General features: G+C 38.7%; 3 protein-coding genes and 1 pseudogene across 6 annotated transcripts in view; 2 read left to right on the forward strand and 2 right to left on the reverse strand.

Annotated features, from left to right (window-relative positions):
* appl1 (adaptor protein, phosphotyrosine interaction, PH domain and leucine zipper containing 1) overlaps positions 1 to 3,470 on the forward strand; it is a 31,184-nt gene extending 27,714 nt beyond the window's left edge. For 2 of the 3 annotated variants that reach the window (XM_085407042.1, XM_085407045.1), the window contains 5 exons: positions 22 to 58; positions 159 to 299; positions 384 to 434; positions 516 to 605; positions 1,182 to 3,470. In XM_085407042.1, the coding sequence (XP_085263168.1) occupies positions 22 to 58; positions 159 to 299; positions 384 to 434; positions 516 to 605; positions 1,182 to 1,334 (472 nt within the window). In that variant the 3' untranslated portion in view covers positions 1,335 to 3,470. The remainder of the gene's footprint in view (positions 1 to 21; positions 59 to 158; positions 300 to 383; positions 435 to 515; positions 606 to 1,181) is intronic. The other variant, XM_085407044.1, reaches the window with a different exon arrangement.
* Positions 3,471 to 6,668: 3,198 nt separating this feature from the next.
* On the reverse strand, positions 6,669 to 8,501 carry LOC146670217 (tripartite motif-containing protein 16-like). The gene has a single exon (XM_085407979.1). It carries the CDS (start codon positions 8,499 to 8,501, stop codon positions 6,810 to 6,812), a length of 1,692 nt encoding a protein of 563 aa, XP_085264105.1. The 3' UTR covers positions 6,669 to 6,809.
* Positions 8,502 to 10,086: 1,585 nt separating this feature from the next.
* Positions 10,087 to 13,786, reverse strand: LOC146670218 (ADP-ribosylation factor 4-like; annotated as a pseudogene). The gene is made up of 6 exons (XR_014911872.1): positions 13,539 to 13,786; positions 12,862 to 12,942; positions 12,659 to 12,768; positions 12,481 to 12,552; positions 12,107 to 12,229; positions 10,087 to 11,932 (listed from the first exon to the last, which is right to left on the reverse strand). The product of XR_014911872.1 is annotated as an ADP-ribosylation factor 4-like (transcript).
* Positions 13,787 to 14,457: 671 nt separating this feature from the next.
* LOC146670219 (ADP-ribosylation factor 4-like) lies at positions 14,458 to 19,041 on the forward strand. Its single transcript, XM_085407046.1, has 6 exons — positions 14,458 to 14,684; positions 16,522 to 16,602; positions 16,696 to 16,805; positions 16,912 to 16,983; positions 17,235 to 17,357; positions 17,724 to 19,041. Exons 1-6 carry the CDS (start codon positions 14,618 to 14,620, stop codon positions 17,808 to 17,810), a joined length of 540 nt encoding a protein of 179 aa, XP_085263172.1. The 5' UTR covers positions 14,458 to 14,617; the 3' UTR covers positions 17,811 to 19,041.
* The last annotated feature ends 232 nt before the right edge of the window (positions 19,042 to 19,273 follow it).

Below are 19,273 nucleotides of genomic sequence, written 5' to 3' on the forward strand. Positions count from 1 at the left end.
AATAGGTCTTTTATTTTTCAGGCTAATTGATCCTCAGACACAAGTGACGCGACTCAGGGTACGGTGACCGCAGTTTCTCCAGTTTTGTCTTGTTTCTAAGATTTGAGTTGTGTCACTTTTGTCTTTGCTAACTGGCATCCTGCTGTGTCTCGCTGCAGTTCCCTCTCTCCACTGTGGTGCAGTGTTTGTCCCATCAGGACAACAAGAGGCTGTTTGGTTTTGTTCTGCAGTCGGCAAGCGGGCGGAGCGACAGCCGAGCCATGTGCTACATCTTTGAATCCAACAACGATGGAGAGAAGGTTGTGTGTCCGTTTATCTGTTTGGCTGGCGGTGTAACACATCCTTCTTACTGTCTGATCGTCTGTCTTCTTCATGCTTTTCAGATCTGTGACAGCATCGGTCTGGCCAAGCAGATCGCCTTGCACTCGGAGATGGTAAAGACTGTAACCGGGGGTCATTCATGTGTTGCTGTGGATGTTTACGCTTGTTTTCTTATTGTTGCTCTTGTGATGCAGGACCGTAAAGCGGTGGAGAAGAAAAAGGAGGAGGATAAGGCCAAAGAGAAACAGAAGGAGGAACTGAGCAAGCAAAGACAGATCGAGAAGGTGATTTTTTTTACCTTTCAACACAAACCTTGCACTATTCCCGTGTTATAACGAATGTGCAGAGTATGCCGAGCAGCCAGGGGGTGTTTTTAGTCTGTAATACAATGTAAACATGGCCTATGACCCCATCATCACCACTTTAATTGAATAGTCTGTGAGTTTGTTGGACTTTGGGGTTCATCACTTAAAGACATTTTTGCTTTGTCTGACTTAAATGAATGAAAACATTATGTTTTACACTGCTGTGCAAAAATCTCAGCCACCATTTTTTTTCTTTTGTAGTTTGCATCCATGGAGCCAATTTTAACTCTTTACCCCTCGGTGTTACCCTTCAAGTGGTTCTTTTGTATTGGTCGTCAAACCACATAAATTTGTCATTAAGGGTACTGTGGCGGTTGTCAGATGTCATCTTTATAGTTCACTGTGCTTTTTTTGAAGGTCTTTCAAGTCTTTTTCCACACATTCTTAGTCCAGGTCTTACACTCGCCCCATTAAAAGCTCCATCTGCCACCAAATGCTGAAAACAACACCACGCGCAAGAAAAAGTTCACTCTTCTTCTCTTGACTGACTTTCAGGATCTGGAGGAGCAGAGCCGCTTGATCGCTGCATCAAGTCGCCCGGCCAACCCGCCTGGCTCTGACGGACAGTTCCTAGTGCTTAGCAACAGCCAGTCAGAGGACAGTGACGCTGGAGAGGAGGGGAAGAAGAAGGGTGAGTCTGAAGCTTAACGACACTCAGAGGATGCATGTTTTACCTCCCAGGCGAGTCCCAGCTGGTAAAATCGAGACCACAGCTCAGGAATCAGAGGAGGGGAACACCACTCGCCCACCTATCCGCCCGCCCGGACTGCCTGGAACTGAAAAACATGTGCTTCCTCTGTGCAGGACTCTGAAGCTTGTGATGGAGGCCTGTCACTCTAAAATGGAGGATATATCTAACGCACCCTCACTGTAAAAGGGAGGGAAGTAGGTGAGGAAACGCCTCATCCAGGACTCGTGTTTTATTCTGTGTTTAAAAAAACAAAAACAAACAAAGGAAAAAAAAATGCTGCTTTTATACCGGCTCCACTTTCAAGAAGAGACATGAATATAGATTAACCTCTAAGTTTCTGTTTTTATGTTTATTTTATAAGAAGAGCTAACAAAAATATGGAAGACGTAAAACAAAATGTGAGAAGAATATTGAACCTGGGTCTGTCGGTACCGGCTCTTGCATGAGTGCACTTTGAGAGGAAGTGATGGTTTTTTTACCCGTGATGAAGGTCCCAGAGGGCAACAGGACACCTCATCCACTTTCTCCATCAGTGTTGTTGATTTAAAAAAAAAAAAAGAAAAAAAGAAAGAGGTCAGCTGATGATCTGAAACACAAACAGAAGATAGAAAGAGAGCCTGAGTCTTATTTTGAAAAGGTCATTTAAGGATTCCTTCCTTCCTTCCTTCCTTCCTTCCTTCCTTCCACTGGCTTCATTTCAGCACATCACAGTAGGTCTTCACTGATTAGTCAATTAATTGATAAATAGAAAATTAATTTTTAGTAACTGCTAACCAGCTGTTTTTCCAACACCGTGTTCAATTTATTAATATTGTTAGATGTTATTTAGCTGCAGAAAAATGTGGCTCGATTGTTCAGACACTGTTTAGACCAGGGGTGGAAAACGTATATTCTTTATAACGTTAAGTATATTTTTCTTTTTATGGAAACAGACATATGTAAACAACAGTTAGACCCTTAATGCTAATCAATTGACAGTAATGTTAATATAACTGTTAAGTAAAGTTTAAATCAACCCATTAAAGGGACATCTTACAGTCCACTGCAGCTCCATGTTTTTAATCTTGGACTTGAGTTGTGATTCACGGTTCAGAATCATCTTTATTTCTCTTATGCTGGACCTGGATTAAGCGTTTCACTGTAGCTATTGGTTTCTTTTTCTGGCATGCCTCACCTATAGATATATTCAAAGCTACACTTTAATGAGAATAATGGTCAGTTTTGGTCTGTTTTGGGGTTTTTTGGTGTATTTTTCCCACAAATATCACTTTAATCTTACTTAGTTACCTTGCATATTCCTCCTACAGTGGTTTAATCCTCCACTGACAGGGCCTGCCTCACTCTTTCAGAAACCATTAACAAAAGCCAGCTTTCTTCTGATTGGCTGCACTTTGGAAACAGAAAGTTTGAATAGCAGATAATAGATAATAATTATAATAGATTAACTTTAGAGATGCGGAACTCAAAACCTCCCGATTAAAAATTCAAATTTCGTAAGCCATCCAGTGGGCCGATTCAGCCCCTTAGATTATATGTTTGACACCCCTGGTATAGACCAAATGCAAAAATGAAAAATATTTGGCCTTAAGTGTGCTTGAGCTTTTACTGATAGTACCTGAAAGCAGCAGCTGAATGAAAGGTTCAAAGGGAAAAATTCATCCTGTAAGTTTTCAGACTTTCTTGTCTTTGCATGATTTGGTCTTTGCTCACTGACAGTGAAGATTGCTGCTTTGAGCACCACAAAGTGAGTTCACATTAGTTACATTATAGTCAAGAAATGACGGATTATACACCAAAATGATCTATTTGATAAATGGCACTACAGGATAGAAGAAAAACGTGTACGTTTGACTTGACCACTGCCTTTAAAGATAAAAAGTCAGCATACGTTCAACTACCTGCACTCACTTTGTGCTTATATTTGATGGTTGAAAGTTTGAAGGATAGTGGGTTTTGTTTGATTTGTTTTGCTTTTTTAGTTTTTGTATTCAGACACCTTTGGATTTGACTCCCTGACATTAGAGACCTATGTTGTGATTGTTACCTGCTGAGAAAATTTAGACCACTTAAATTACACCTGTCGTTTTACTTATCATGAATACAACTTAACTTTTGTTCCTTTTGGTTCAAAGCTGAGCTCCAGATGGATCTAAGGTCCACTTCATCGACTTTCAGGTGCCAATATTAAAGGAAAAATCCACCTTTATTTTTATTTTCAAGTCTTGGTCTTGGACTAATTAAAGAAGCCACAAATTTCAGTTTACTTAAAGAGTCTGTAAGATTCTGTAAGGGTCTGTAGAACGAAGGTAAAAATTTTCATGGCTTCATTAAATATGAAGAAGTTATTTTAACTTAAAAAAAAATCAGCTGAGTGTGAGGAAGTCAGCTGGGAGCTAAGTTTACATGGTGACTCGTGATGACGTTAACACGGCCACATGAACTCATCGTACTGGTTACTAAAGGTATCTGCTTAAGATAGAGGAAGTGCTAAATCCACAGTCCTCAACAGCATGAATAAATTTGTTTTGTGCACTAAAAAGACTTCATCTTTGGAGGATGCCCATTTGAATCTTAACATGCAGGAGCCTCGTATTTGCTCGTGTTAAATATTGGAGTGTACTTTTGTACAGATTTTACAGCAAAAACACAACCAGTATGAACATAAATATGAAAATTTGATTTAAACCAGAAAAAAAAATTCTATTTAAAACAGACTTGGAAAAATTCTGAATTTAGATTTTTTTTTTTTTCTTGGGTATTTATTAGTGAAGCCATAATCATGCCATAATCAGTCCAGTATTCCAGCATTTCAAGCTGTTCGTATGCAGTGTTTGTATGTGTGTGTTAGCGTGCTGTAAGGGTCGGAGCCCATGTAAATGAAAGCAGAGTTTGCATGACAGTAACACTTGTTAATGAGCTCTCGTACCAATTAACCGTGAAGATTTAAGGCCACGTCAGTGAGCCAAAGATGCTTTTCTCTCCTCTCTCGGGGCTGTTCCGGGTGTGAATTGCTGGTCTGACATTTGCAAAGTTGGAGGTCTGTTAAAATAAATAAATAAATAAATAAATAAAAGGGAGAAAAGCACAAATTTCCCTCAAGTTCCCTCAAACTGAAAGGAGAACATGGCTTTCTGTGTTCATAAAAGAAAAACACTAGACTTTAAGCTCCTCTGATACAGTGTTGAAAAACCAATAACCACCTGTGTGTCATAAAAAACAGACTCCATCTTCTTTCACATTGCCTGCTGAGTCCGTTTCTTCTAATGTCTTAATATTTACCAGGCATGCATACGTGGGTCGTTGTTTGGGGCCTTTTATGTTCATCGCACATTTATTCATTAACTTGCATTTCATTTCCAGAGTGATTCACGATGATTATTTGTGGGGGGTTTTAAGTTTCATGTTCTTCATGTAGGGATGAAAGAGGCCACAGACACACCTCTCCGTTTGTGGGAGGTTAAAGTAGTGGAGATGTTTCTAAAAAGCCGAAATCAACAGTTACTGAAGATGATTTTATTTTTATTTTAGTTTTTTGGGACACGTGGGGGTGAGATATTGCTTTCTTGTTTTTGCTGTAACCAAGTGAAAGGCTCGTGTTGACAGAGCTGCACTTTACAGACGAAGTAAACACGAAAGGATCGCTGATGTTGAGCTGTAAATATGTTTCAGTGATTGATGTTCCCATGTCATGATTAAAAAAGGCTTTACGGTGATAATAAAGCACTAACTCCATCCGCCTGACTCAGTCTGCTCTTGTTTTTCACTTCAAGCAAAACTTCACCAGCAGCACGAGCTTCAGACAAACATAGAGTGAAAGGAACATTTAGACAAAGATTAAAAGGATTTGTCAGTTTTATTTATGTTTGTGCCGGCTATGACACAGTGGTGGTGCGGTGAGCTATACCGCTAGACCAAATGTATTTAATCTGTATTTTATTTGTGTAATGGCCAGCAGGGGGCAGCTGTTCTACAGGTCTATGAGCTGGCTTATTGGCAGTTTCCTGAAGAATTATGGGCTCAATAACTTCATTCAAGTCCTAGTTAATAAAACATGAAGCTCATTTAGTAAATTTTAGTCATTATATTGGTATACCTTTTTAACAAAACAAAACCATTATCTCTACGTAAGGTGGATCTGCAAATTGTTTTGCATTTTCATATGAAAAAATAGTTTTATACTAGTGATGATATTTAATGATGATAGTTTTCTGTCACATGATTTACATATTATTGTAGAAAATGATACTTTATGTAATACTGCAGTGTAAAAAAGCTTAATATATAAATAAAGCTACTTTTTTCCAATTTGGAAAAAAGTAGCTGTGTTAAATGAAAATATCACACTCTGAAATGGGTTGGAGCACAGTAAAATAAAATTATGTGAAATGCAAATTAAAATAAAAGAGCAGTGGAAAGTGGACAGATGATTTTTTTTTTAATTCTTAATTAAAATGTCATATAATGATTGATAAAGGACAGAAGTATCTTTGTAAATAATAGGATTCAGGTGATTTGATTAAGTCAGACTTATTGTTTGACAAAGTGTGTACTGCTTAATTGCTATAATAACCTGAACTAAAAAGTTGAAACTGTGGGCATATACACCACGTTGCACATTCAAACCAACAATAGCTAAAGTGCTTTAAAGACGAGGAAATTTATTTTCCTCGTCTAAAAAGAAACAAATACAAGAAAAGCTGGACGGTATGTTTTTACTGTTTGTTTTTTTTACTGTGATTTTTACTTTTGTCCTATGAACAAAAGTAAAAATCACAGACATTTTATGATCATTAAAATGTGTTTTATTTAGGAAAGTGATGATGATTTGCAAACTGATCAGTGGATAAAAATCCACTGATTTTAACCTACTTTATAGGTTTAAAGTATCTGTATTGGTATCGGCAATCACGGCCGTGTATTTACTTGGTATTGGACTGATACCAAAGTTTGCAATATCACACAGCATCACTAGATGAGTCACCTCATCATCAACTTAAAACAGCTTCTTGCATAGGGATGATCCACATATGCAGTATGTTTTCACCATAATTAAAAATGATCAAAAACACCTTTTTAAAAAATAAATAAATAAATAAATAAATTATTTGTTATGTATGAAAAACATTTATTTTCACACATTACATACAACAAATGATCTATTCAATAATGATAAGTTTTATATTTTGTTTGTCAATTTAGAAAACAACAAAAACACTCAGTTTGCCCTACAGATACATGCAAATGTATCATAGATTTCTTTGCACATGTACAAATTAACGAGAGCAACATCTGTAATGAGGCAGCTCTGCTGATGTCTTCATTAAGTTAACATCATAAACTGGAAGACAAAAACATATAAAGGCATCAATACGAATATGAATTGTTATCAATGTATTTCGAATCCAGATTTAAACCCACTTGAATATGAAAGACTATAAATGTTTGAGTTCACAGAACTTGGCACTTGCTCCAAAAACACACCAACCATTAAGTCGAAGTCCAGCATGGAGCGGCTGAGTGAATGTGGTCTGCACTCTGTGGAGGAGGGTCATGGTTTCAGAGATGCTGTAGAAAGACAGAATACCTGCACAGTGGTCCAGGTACACTCCTATTCTGGAGGACTGAGGACCTGAGATGGGGGTTTGGATGTTGTTGTGCCAAAATGTATAACTGTTTTGGGAACATTTCAATGCCCAAGATCTTGCATTTCCTCCAAATCCACATTCATTCCCCATCCCCGCTCTGTTGATATTCTTGTATGCAACTGCTACATGAACTCCTCCTCTCCATTCAACTTCCCAGTAACAACGTCCAGTCAGTCTATCGGTGCTCAGAACCTGCCAGTAATCAGTGAATCTGTCTGGATGATCAGAATAGGGCTGTTGATTATTCATTGCTGTCGTTTTTCTGTTCCTCTCTGATAATAGCAGCCATGTGTTCGCTGTGTTTGGATCCAGTGTGATTTCATGTGATAATTTTAAGAATCCAGCTCTCCTCTTTGGCTCTGCTTGTGGATCTGAGAGTAAAACATCCACTTCAGTGACTATCAGTGAGATGTCTGTGCATTTCTCTCTCAGAATGTGCTGCAGACTATCTCTGACCTCTGACACAGCTGTTGTCACCACTTCAAAGTACCCCAGAGGACGGATATTGATACTGGATGATTCTGTTGACTCAGTGAGTGCTGACAGTGAGAGATAATTTTGTAGAAATTGGTTGTGATCCTCTGTGTTTAAGAGCGCTTTCAGCTCAGTGTCTTTCCTCTTCAGCTCAGTGATCTCCACCTCCAGCTTCTCCTGAAGCTCTTTGACTCGACTCACTTCAGTTTCCTGCTGGGATCTGATCTGCTGCTTCACATCAGAGCAGCTTTTCTGGATGAGGCAGATCAGCTCAGTGAAGAGCTTCTCACTGTCCTCCACTGCTTTATCAGCAGACTGACTGATGGCCTCCACCTCGTGTTGAAGGAGTTTCACATCTTTTTCTCTGTCCTGGATTCTCTGCTGGATATTTTCTTGACTCACCTCGAGCTCCTTCTGCCTCTCAGTCCTTTCTGCTGCAGCTGAGATCGTGTTGTGGCCTTTATGTTCATCCATTGAGCAGAGATAACAGATGCTCTGATGATCAGTACGGCAATAAATCTTCATCACCTCATCATGACGAGAGCAGATGTTGTCCTGGAGCTTCTTGGACGGCTCCACCAGCTTGTGTTTCTTGAATGTAAGCGAATCATAGTGTGGCTGGAGGTGTTTCTCACAGTAAGACGCCAGACAGATTAAACAAGACTTCATGGCTTTCAGTTTTACTCCAGTGCAGAAATCACAGGCCACATCTTCAGGTTCAGCATAACTGTGATCAGAAGGAGCAGCTTGGAGCCCAATCTTCTTCAGCTCAGCCACTAAATCTGCTAACATGGTGCTCTTCACCAGCGAAGGCCTTGGTGTGAAAGTCTGCCTACACTGGGGGCAGCTGTGGATTTGCTTTGTATCCTCCGAATCCCATTGAGTTTTAATACAGTTCATGCAGTAGCTGTGTCCACAGGGAATGGTCACCGGATCCGTCAGTAAATCCAAGCAGATTGAACAGCAGAATTTTTCCTTGTCCATTAGATTTTTGTGCTGTGCCATTTCACTCTCTCAGTGACTCTCGTTTAGTTTCGCTTTGTCTGAACAGAAACAAACTCTGTTCTCTGAAGGGAACAGATCTCTGCTCTCAACCACCTCCCACAGGAAATGAGGCTGAACTGCAACTGCTCTTGGCAGCATGTCGTTTAAATCCATCCTTAAAAATAGAGATCAGTAAAGAGGAAGTGCCATAGAAATATCGCGATAGAGCTACAAAAAGCTGTTATGAGATGCAGATTATGCTTTGCATGCAAGCATGACATGCTGTGACATGTAGCAGCTTAGAAATCATTTAATATTTTTCCTCATGTTTTGGAAAATTAGTTATCAAACTTTACATTTTGAATCTAATCTTAGTTTAATTCAATTCCGTTTTATTTATACAGCACCAAATCACATCTTTTCCATCTCTGAAAGTGAAGCTTTAACATCTTTTTTTATTTTTTTACCTTTACCTGGCAGAACAAGCCACGGTGGAGCCACCAAGTGCACTACTCGGACTGGTTCAAGAAAACAGAGGTGCACAGAGGTGGACTACATCTTACACAGAGGAAGCAATCTGGAAAGGATAGAAGACCTAAGGTGTTGTTAGGGGAGAATGTTAAGAAGAGGAAGTAAATGAAGGCAGAGGCAAGGATTAAGTGGTGGAAGGTGAAGAAGGAGGAATGTTGCACAAAGTTCAGCAAGGGGTTAAGACAGGCACTGCGTAGTAGAGAAGACATTTCACTAGGAAAAGTACAGCACTAGCTGTTTGGTGTATCCACTGAACAGAGTCAAGAGGACAAGGAGACTTGATGGTGAAATGAAGGAGGACAGGAAAGTATTTACTTTTAATTCTTATTCTTATTTTTATTTTCATGTCTATTTAAGCGTAATTTATGACAGTATGTTTGCACTGAAGCACCGCAGCAATTTCCTAATGTTGTAAACCTGCTCAACATTTGGCAATAAAACCCTTTCTGATTCTGATTAAAGAAAGAGTTTAGCAAGGAAAATGTGGGCTAGTCAGGGAGATGAAGAAAATAGACAGTAGAATTGGGAGGCAAGCATACACAAAGGAAAAGGCTTACAGTGAGTTATATGTGAGGCTGGACTGTGGGAAAGAGACAACAATCAATGAGCAGCACTGTGGTTTCACAAGAAAGAACATCACAGATGCTTTGTTTAAGAGTGTTTTTGAGAAGTTCTTTCTCTTTGTGGAAACTACATACGATAGGGTATCAAGAAAGGAGCTGTGGTACTGCATGAGAAAGTTGAAAGTGGGAGAGATGTGTGGCAGATGGGCCCAAGGTGCAGCAATGATGTGTCCATGTGTCCATTAAAAAAGCAAAACAGAGACAAAAGAGAGTTGAAGAATAGAGTTCAGGCATAGTGGAGTAGGTGAAGGTGAGAAGGAAACACTTTTGCAAAGGTCGACCTACTTTACTTTATCTATATCATGGCAGTGAACATTTAGTGCATGTTACTTTATTTTATTGTGAACTCCCTCTGGAAATTCCAACAGTGTGTATTAAAATAACACAAAGATACACAACCTCTCCACCATGACAACTTTATTATACAATAATGACAAAGTGAATCTGGAAAAATAAACATGTTTAGAAAGATTTACGTAATTCATGTGAAAAATAACAATAGCCACAATGCTACAGAAACATCTTAATAGAAACATTCACCCAGAATTTTACCTCATACACCAAGTTTAAACATCACAGTCATGTTTCATAAATAACCACTAAATCATGTGTTTCTGCTACAATGACAAACGACTCCAACAGTTCTTTGGTGAAATAAATGAAATCAATTAGAAGAAATAACCTGAGATAAAAAGTGCAGTTAATTGTTTTTTTTTTTTTACAATAATGAAAGTTATAAGGAAGCTGAGAGGGACCATCAGAGTCTTCTGTTGATCAAATAAAGTGCACGATTTAGAATTTTCTTTAAAAAAAATCCTAAACTTCTGATTAATTTCACCTCCTTGTGCCTTTAATTTTTTTAAAGAAAACACTCAGAGATAGAAAATCCTTCTTCAATTAAACTAAAGGCAAGTCATGTCTACATTAAGGCCATAGCTTGTAAATGGGGAACAAATCACAAATGAGGACTGTTCAACAGTTAAAATCATTATAACTGAGTGAATTTAACCACGTTTTACATGGTTTGGTTTGGTGGTCTTTTCTAAAATTTCCCATCAGCATTTTGAATGTCTTTTGTCCTCCACGTGCCAACCCTTATGAAAAATGGTGGCTTCACTGAACAGTGACGCCCTCAGTTTTTAAGTAAATGTAGAAGCCACCAGGGGGCGAAACCTGTGGCTGCAAAAAGACTGATTGTCCTAAAAATCTATGCAAAAACATCCCTCTGCCCTGACCCCACTAAACACTTTCATGATGTCTGGTTTCGGGTCATACTCAATAAGACAGTCATTAATTTACTTAATTATGGTCATTTTAAGAGCCAGGCTATCATTGTGATTGACAAGATATTATCCAATGAGCTGATTGTTTCAAAACAACAATTTGGTGATGGTGAAAAAAAACAAAAAACAAACAAATCTTGAGGCTTTACAGTAATATTTCATTAAGCAGTGGGTGATGTCCATCTATGCTGTGTCTATCAGAGATATAACAGTAGATATACAATTCTTTTATATCTTTGGTCTCATTCGTCCATATTTACAATCACTATTTGGAGTGCGCAGCTGGGTTCACATGACTGGCTGCATCAGAGGGACTGCTAAACAACTTTCATTGTGATGATGGTGCCAGCTAGCTAAGAAAGAGCAGCACTGAGGTTTTTTTTGCAGGTAAAAACAACATAACACATGTTAGGGCGTTATTTGGCACGTGTAGTGAATTTAACGATCAAAGGCACAACTTCTGGCAGCTGTTCATAAAATGTGGTTTAAACATTTCAAACGTCATTTGTGGTAAGGATAAAACTCATCGTGGTCCACTTGAGACAATGCTAACCTTCGATAACTTACGTACTACATTAGTAAGTAAAGTAAGTCTGATAGATGAGAAAAATTAAAACACCGTTCTGGTGTGTCCTGTGGAGGCAGTTTTAAAGCAGCTTGTGTTGTCTCAGAAAGTTTGAACAAAAGTGATTAAAAAAATGAAAAGTTAATAAAAATTCATGGAAATTAGCCCCGTTTAGACTTTTATCTCCTGTTTTTGAGTCTCTTCTAGAACTCTTGAGTGACAGCATTTCCCGTCAAATGTCCTTGTGATGAGGCTGATTTAACAGTTGCAAAGTCGCTGCTTCTGAATTCACCTCTCACCTCAGTTCATAGAAGACAGAAGACTCAACAAACAAAGTAAAGCAGAACTCCTCGTCACCCCAACATCTGCTACCGTTTCAGGATCTCATTAGAGAGCCAGACCTTCAACCAGACCGGTGCCGCTGACGGCGCAGGACGGCTGGACCGACCACTGCACAGACACAGAAGGATGAAAATATTAACAAGACACAGAACACAGCCGAAACCGTTTATGACTGCAGCTAACAAACCAAGTCACTTTAATCACACTGCTAACCACATGTGGAAGACAGAAAACTCTGGAGCCAAACTTCTCCCATGCTCAGCAGAAGCTGGGGACACCTACCGGCTGTGACACTCCTTTTAAACTCAGGGCCTCGATGATGTCACTGACCGACATGGCTCTGGGTAAATCCTGCTTGTTAGCAAAGACCAGCACGGCCACGCCCTTCAGCTCATCCTCCTGCAACTGCAACAGGACAGTAAAACTAACTTTAACACGAGTCTGATGATGGTCTATTTCAAACTCAGACCTCTGACTGGTACTGTGTGGATTAAAAGCTGAATGAAGCAGTGTCGAAGTACCAAAGTCGTTAAAAGTTAACTAAAACGAAACTAAACTACAAGTAAAAATAAAAACATTCTAGTTAACTAAAGTAAAAGCTAAATCAATGAAAACTGATGAAAAACAAAACTATGGATAAGTTTAAATCTTTTTACCAGTGTGTGCAGCTCCTCAGATGCCTCTTTGATCCTCTCCGGGTCGTTGCTGTCGACCACAAATATCAAACCCTGAAGACAAACAGACAATATTTAAAAGCTCCTCACTGCAGCTGCTTCATAAAACACAAACACAGACTCCTGGGTTAAACGCCTGTGTTTACAGCAGCAGTCTCACCTGTGTGTTAACGTAGTAATGTCTCCACAGCGGCCTGATGATCGTCTGACCACCAACATCCCAAACTGTGAAGCTGATGTTCTTATACTCCACAGTCTCCACATTAAACCCTGCACACGCACACACACACGGAAACATGTTTATTATTATTTAACTCTTTTATATTTCTCTCTCATAACAAGATGGAGGTTAAAAATGCTGACCAATAGTTGGGATCGTGGTCACGACCTCGCCCAGCTTCAGTTTGTACAGCAGGGTGGTTTTACCTGCAGCATCCAGACCCACTGCAGAAACACAAACACACACACATGTTACTGTTGAAAACACAACACATATTCAGCTGTCAAGTATGAGTTTAGGGGCAAAGGATGCAGACATGTTACTTAAGTGAGGGCAATACATAAAATATCCACTTAGAACAACTAAACAAAGTTGACAAAAACCACATACGATCTTAATATTGCTCAGTTTTTTTGTTTTTAGCTTGCTTTTTTGTTCTTAATGGGTTTTTTTTTATTTAATTAATGGATTGATTTTTCTTTCTTTGTTCAGGCCACACAAATAGTAATTAGTAATAATAACACTTAGAATATGTAAAGAAAATGTCTTCACACTGCAGAGGAAGTTCTCGCATATTTTACATACTATAGGTGAATTATAAATATAAAGATCATTACTGTTAATGTTATTTTCACTTTGTAAATAAGAAGTAAGCAAAAACTGAGGCGAAAAATGGCAAAAACTGCAGAGACAATAAGAACCAATAATCCTGAAAGCTTAGATAATTAAACTACACGAGACTCATGTCAGTTTAAATTACATCACAATGTGTCAGAAAGAATAAAATTGCATGTTGTTGTCATAACAAGTATTAACTCACCCATCAAAATCCTGACGGGATGCTTGGAGAAGAGCCTGGAGAAAATGTGTGAGATGATGACGCCCATGGTTCAGGTAAGCCTCAGGTAGAAAGTGTCTCTCAGGTAGAAAGCCTCTCCGCTCGCTGTGCCTCTTTGTGTCTTTGCATGTGTGTGTCGGTGTTTTATAGCGCTGCATTGTGTTGTTTTGCTCTGTGTATGTGTTATCCATGGTGTCATCAAGACTGCTGTCAAATCTGGACACGGTGGAACTAGCAACAACACCGGAAAACACTGGAAAACTCAACTTCCGCTAATCCAGCTTTCAATTTAAGAGCGCTTTCGAGCCGTTGGAATTGTTGGAAAACAGAATCAGAGATATCAGAAGTTAGAACAATAAACTCAGGAACAAGATTACTGTTACACAGCACCGCAACATTTTTACTTAAATTATGTCATGGAAATGCAACAAAACCTGATTGAACAATTTAAAGATTGTTTTATTCATATGCAAAACAAATTTAATTGTTCTGCGCATTAAATTGCAAAACATTTCTTTAACAAAATGGGAACAGAGGAACAAAAACACTGTAATACATCTTCCATTTTTACCTTGTTTGCTAAAGTTAAAACTCTAAAGTTTTGTAAAGGCAACTATATGTGAAATGAAAAATTGTGCTCTTGATCCTCAGTTACCACTTTTTGATAAGCAAGTGTTTATTTTCTTAATGTGAGTAGATTGTATGTGTTAGTTATGATCTCCAGTCAGGTTTCAAAAGTCATTTTATTGCTTAGTTGGTTCCAAATAATAATAATGATAAGAAGAAGAAAACGAAACAATTCCAACGGCTCGAAAGCGTTCTTAGTTTGAAAGCTGGATTAGCGGAAGTTGAGTTTTCCAGTGTTTTCCGGTGGTGTTACTAGTTCCACCGTGTCCAGATTTGACAGGAGTCTTGATGACACCATGGGTAACACATACACAGAGCAAAACAACACAATGCAGCGCTATAAAACACCGACACACACATGCAAAGACACACAGAGGCACAGCGGAGACGCTTTCTACCTGAGAGACACTTTCTACCTGAGGCTTACCTGAACCATGGGCGTCATCATCTCACACATTTTCTCCAGACTCTTCTCCAAGCATCCCGTCAGGATTTTGATGGGTAAGTTAATACTTGTTAGCTTAATTATCAGAGCTTCCAGTATGCCGAGTTCTTACTGATATCGCTGTAGTTGTAGTCCCGTACAAGCAAAGTCTGCAGTTTTGTTAAGTTTTCTCCTCACTTTTTGGTTGTTTTCTACTTACAAAGAGCAAATAAGTTTAAAAGTTATGGTTCTTATCTTTATCACCTACAGTATATATCTATAACATCTGTAATTATCTGTATAGTGCATCTGTTTGAGGGGTTTCTTTGTGGTGACTGATTCAAACGATTTTCACTCAAAGGAGACTATAAAGTCATTTTATCTTATCTCAGTTTAGGATAAGCTTTATTAGATAGTTAAGGTTGACCTTGAATATATTTGACTTTTAATTATTAATTAATCGTTTCAGACTTATATTTTTCTTTACTTATTAAAAAAAATATTACTATGACAATCAAGCGCAAGCAAACAAAAAACAACAACATGTCATTAACAACGTAAAGAAACTTTTTCTTATACTGAGCAACTTCAGAAGAAAGCTGTTGTGCAGTTTTTGCAAACTTGAGCCTCAGCTTTGATTCATTCAAATTTCTTCTAATGAAAAAATCTTTCTGGGACTCTATGATGCCCACAGTTTGCATTGCAAATGAATATTTTTACATAGCCTGCCCTTATTTGCTGTTGCCATATTACATAATACACTGAATACACTGGAATGTGAAGAATAATAAGTACTACAGTATGTGTGGCTAGGTATAAGTATTATGTACTTTTATTTGTATTACAGGTACTTAACTGATGATGGATTACATACAGAACCTGTGTTCATCTTATAAAATATGACTTGTTATGTTAAGTGATGGTAATCAGCTGCAAGCTATATAACTAAAATACTACTTTACGTTAATGCATCAGCAGCCATAGAATATAATTGATATTACTGATGTGTAGCATAACAATACACAAGGGAATGTTCTTGTTTTTGTTCTTAGACTCTGCTAGAGCAGCTTTGCATGATTGACAGTTCCAAATAATCCTTATTTGTTTAATACTGGGCCTTGGTGCAGCCAGGTTCATCCTCTGTCTGAGGCAAGATGTTGTAGTTCCTCCCCGTCTTCTTCCTGTTCTAGCTCTGTTCTAGGATGCCCTCTGGACCCAGTGGAGGTGGTGAGTGACAGGAGAACGGCGGCTAAGCTGTCATCCCTGATGGACAACATCTCCCACCCCATGCAGCAGACTGTGACAGCACTGAGCAGCTCCTTCAGTGGGAGACTGCGGCACCCACGGTGTGGGACGGAGAGATTTCGCAGGTCTTTCCTCCCCACTGCTGTCAGACTCCATAATAAAGACTTTAACTGATCAAGCACACACATCCATACATATGCAATAATACTAAGTGCAATAATCCTTTCTGTCATCGTTGTATTTTTACTCAGTTGTATATAGTATTTGTATTTGTATTCTATTTTTATCTTATTGTATATTTATTTTATTTTATTCTACTGTATATAGTATTTTATTTTATTCTATTCTGTACAGTTGTGTACTGTATTTATTCTTATTGTATTCTAATTTTTGCCTCATAACTTTTGCACTGTCCACTTCCTGCTGTGACAAAACAAATTTCCCAAGTGTGGGACTAATAAAGGTTATCTTAATCTTATCTTATCTTATTGGCTGCCCCTCAGAAACTAGGGGTTCTCAAATGAAAGTTGTTCTAAGTGGATATTTTATGTATTGCCTTTACTTAAGTAAAATGTCTGCATCCTTTGCCTCCAAACTCATATTTGACAGCTGAATATGTGTTGTATTTTCAACAGTAACACTTGTGTGTGTCTGTTTGTGTTTCTGCAGTGGGTCTGGATGCTGCAGGTAAAACCACCCTGCTGTACAAACTGAAGCTGGGCGAGGTCGTGACCACGATCCCAACTATTGGTCAGCATTTTTAACCTCCATCTTGTTATGAGAGAGAAATATAAAAGAGTTAAATAATAATAAACATGTTTCCGTGTGTGTGTGCGTGTGCAGGGTTTAATGTGGAGACTGTGGAGTATAAGAACATCAGCTTCACAGTTTGGGATGTTGGTGGTCAGACGATCATCAGGCCGCTGTGGAGACATTACTACGTTAACACACAGGTGAGACTGCTGCTGTAAACACAGGCGTTTAACCCAGGAGTCTGTGTTTGTGTTTTATGAAGCAGCTGCAGTGAGGAGCTTTTAAATATTGTCTGTTTGTCTTCAGGGTTTGATATTTGTGGTCGACAGCAACGACCCGGAGAGGATCAAAGAGGCATCTGAGGAGCTGCACACACTGGTAAAAAGATTTAAACTTATCCATAGTTTTGTTTTTCATCAGTTTTCATTAATTTAGCTTTTACTTTAGTTAACTAGAATGTTTTTATTTTTACTTGTAGTTTAGTTTCGTTTTAGTTAACTTTTAACGACTTTGGTACTTCGACACTGCTTCATTCAGCTTTTAATCCACACAGTACCAGTCAGAGGTCTGAGTTTGAAATAGACCATCATCAGACTCGTGTTAAAGTTAGTTTTACTGTCCTGTTGCAGTTGCAGGAGGATGAGCTGAAGGGCGTGGCCGTGCTGGTCTTTGCTAACAAGCAGGATTTACCCAGAGCCATGTCGGTCAGTGACATCATCGAGGCCCTGAGTTTAAAAGGAGTGTCACAGCCGGTAGGTGTCCCCAGCTTCTGCTGAGCATGGGAGAAGTTTGGCTCCAGAGTTTTCTGTCTTCCACATGTGGTTAGCAGTGTGATTAAAGTGACTTGGTTTGCATAAACTGTGCAGGGGGCAACACACAGACTTGCTGATTAGTGCTGAGAAACAGATTAATAACATACAAGAAGAACAAGACAGGTATTATCTGTGTTGGCACACCTGTCAGTCAAAGCAGCCATGCCCCAAACTGAACCCGCAGTTATTATGAAAGAGTAATTAGCTAAAACGATTCATTACAAGTTGAAGACGTTGATGAATGCTGTTTGTAGCCCTATTGTTTCTGTGTCTTGTTAATATTTTCATCCTTCTGTGTCTGTGCAGTGGTCAGTCCAGCCGTCCTGCGCCGTCAGCGGCACCGGTCTGGTTGAAGGTCTGGACTGGCTCTCTAATGAGATCCTGAAACAGTAGCAGATGTTGGGGTGACGAGGAGTTCTGCTTTACTTTCTATGAGCGAACAGTGAATCCAGAAGGAGCGTGTAGGATCCTTTGCAACTGTTAAATCTGCCTCATCACAAAGACATTTGACAGCAAATGTAGCGCTTCATGCAGCTGTCATGTGAACCCAGCTGTGCACTTTTAAATATGGACGAATGAGATTTCAGACACGATTGTGGTTAAATCCTCAGCAGGAGGGACCAAAGATGGAGTATTTTATATCTGCTGTTATATCTCTGATAGAGACACCATAAGATGGACGTCACGCGTTGGTTAATGAACTACTGCTGTGAAGCCTCGAGTTCAGTTCAGTTTTTTTTCTTTTTTTCACCATCACCAATGAGCTGATTGTTTTGAAACAATCAGCTCATTGGATAATGTCTTGTCAATCACAAGGATAGCCGGGCTCTTAAAATGACCATAATGAACTAAATGGACTGACGGTTTTATTCAATATGACCTGAGTGTTTAGTGGGGTCAGGGCAGAGGGATGTTTTTGCATAGAATCTGTAGGACAAGCAGTCTTTTTGCAGCCACAGGTATCGCCCCTGGTGGCCATTACAATGCACTTACAAACTGTGAGGACTTCACTGTTCAGACCCAAAAACTATATTTGTCTTTCATATTGCCCATGTTCCTACAGCAGACATTTAGTGTTTTGAGTCAGCTAAAATGTCTCCATTTTTTTTTAATGGGTTGGCATGAGGAGGACAAAAGACATTCAGAATACTAATAGGAAATTTTAGAAAAGACTACCAAACCAAACCATGTAAAAAGTGGTTAAATTCAATCAGTTATAATGATTTTAACTGTGAACAGACGTCATTTGTGATTTGTTCCCCATTTACAAGCTGTGGCCTTAATGTAGACACGAGTTGCCTTTAGTTTAAATGATGTAGGATTTTCCACCTCTGAGTGTTTTATTTAAATGATTTAAAGGCACAAGGAGGTGAAATTAATCAGAACTTTAAAAATGTAAAATTTTAAAAGCTAAAGAAAATTCAAAATCGTGCACTTTGCACTCCCTCTCGGCTTCCTTATAACCTTCATTTTCGTAAAATCAAAATTTAACTCCACTTTTTATCTTCATCATTTTTATTTGAGGTTATTTCTTCTAACTGATTTCATTTATTTCACAAATGAACTGTTGGAGTCGTTTGTCATTGTAGTAGAAACACATGATTTAGTGGTTATTTATGAAACATGACTGATGTTGAAACTTGGTGTATGAAGTAAAATTAAAGAGGACGTAATATGCTGCTGCTTTTGTTGGGTGAATGTTTCTGTTAAGGTGTTTCTGTAGCATTGTGGCTATTGTTATTTTTCACATGTATTACATAAATCTTTCTTACCTTGTTTATCTTTTCAGAGTCCCTTTGATTGTATTTATTGTATAATAAAGTTGTCATGGTGGAGAGGTTGTGTATCTTTGTGTT

This window comes from Rhamphochromis longiceps, linkage group LG5, assembly GCF_057381845.1.
Source record: "Rhamphochromis longiceps isolate RC_006_pf linkage group LG5, R_longiceps_female_GT1.1, whole genome shotgun sequence".
In the NCBI taxonomy this organism is placed as follows: Eukaryota; Metazoa; Chordata; class Actinopteri; order Cichliformes; family Cichlidae; genus Rhamphochromis; species Rhamphochromis longiceps.

Excerpts from the sequence above, each read along its gene's own strand:
- LOC146670219 (XM_085407046.1), top strand. The coding sequence starts at position 14,618 with ATGGGCGTCATCATCTCACACATTTTCTCCAGACTCTTCTCCAAGCAT. Across the intron at positions 16,603-16,695 it reads GACCACGATCCCAACTATTG|GGTTTAATGTGGAGACTGTG; the intron begins GTCAGCATTTTT and ends GTGCGTGTGCAG. Across the intron at positions 16,806-16,911 it reads ATTACTACGTTAACACACAG|GGTTTGATATTTGTGGTCGA; the intron begins GTGAGACTGCTG and ends GTTTGTCTTCAG.
- LOC146670217 (XM_085407979.1), bottom strand. The coding sequence starts at position 8,501 with ATGGCACAGCACAAAAATCTAATGGACAAGGAAAAATTCTGCTGTTCA.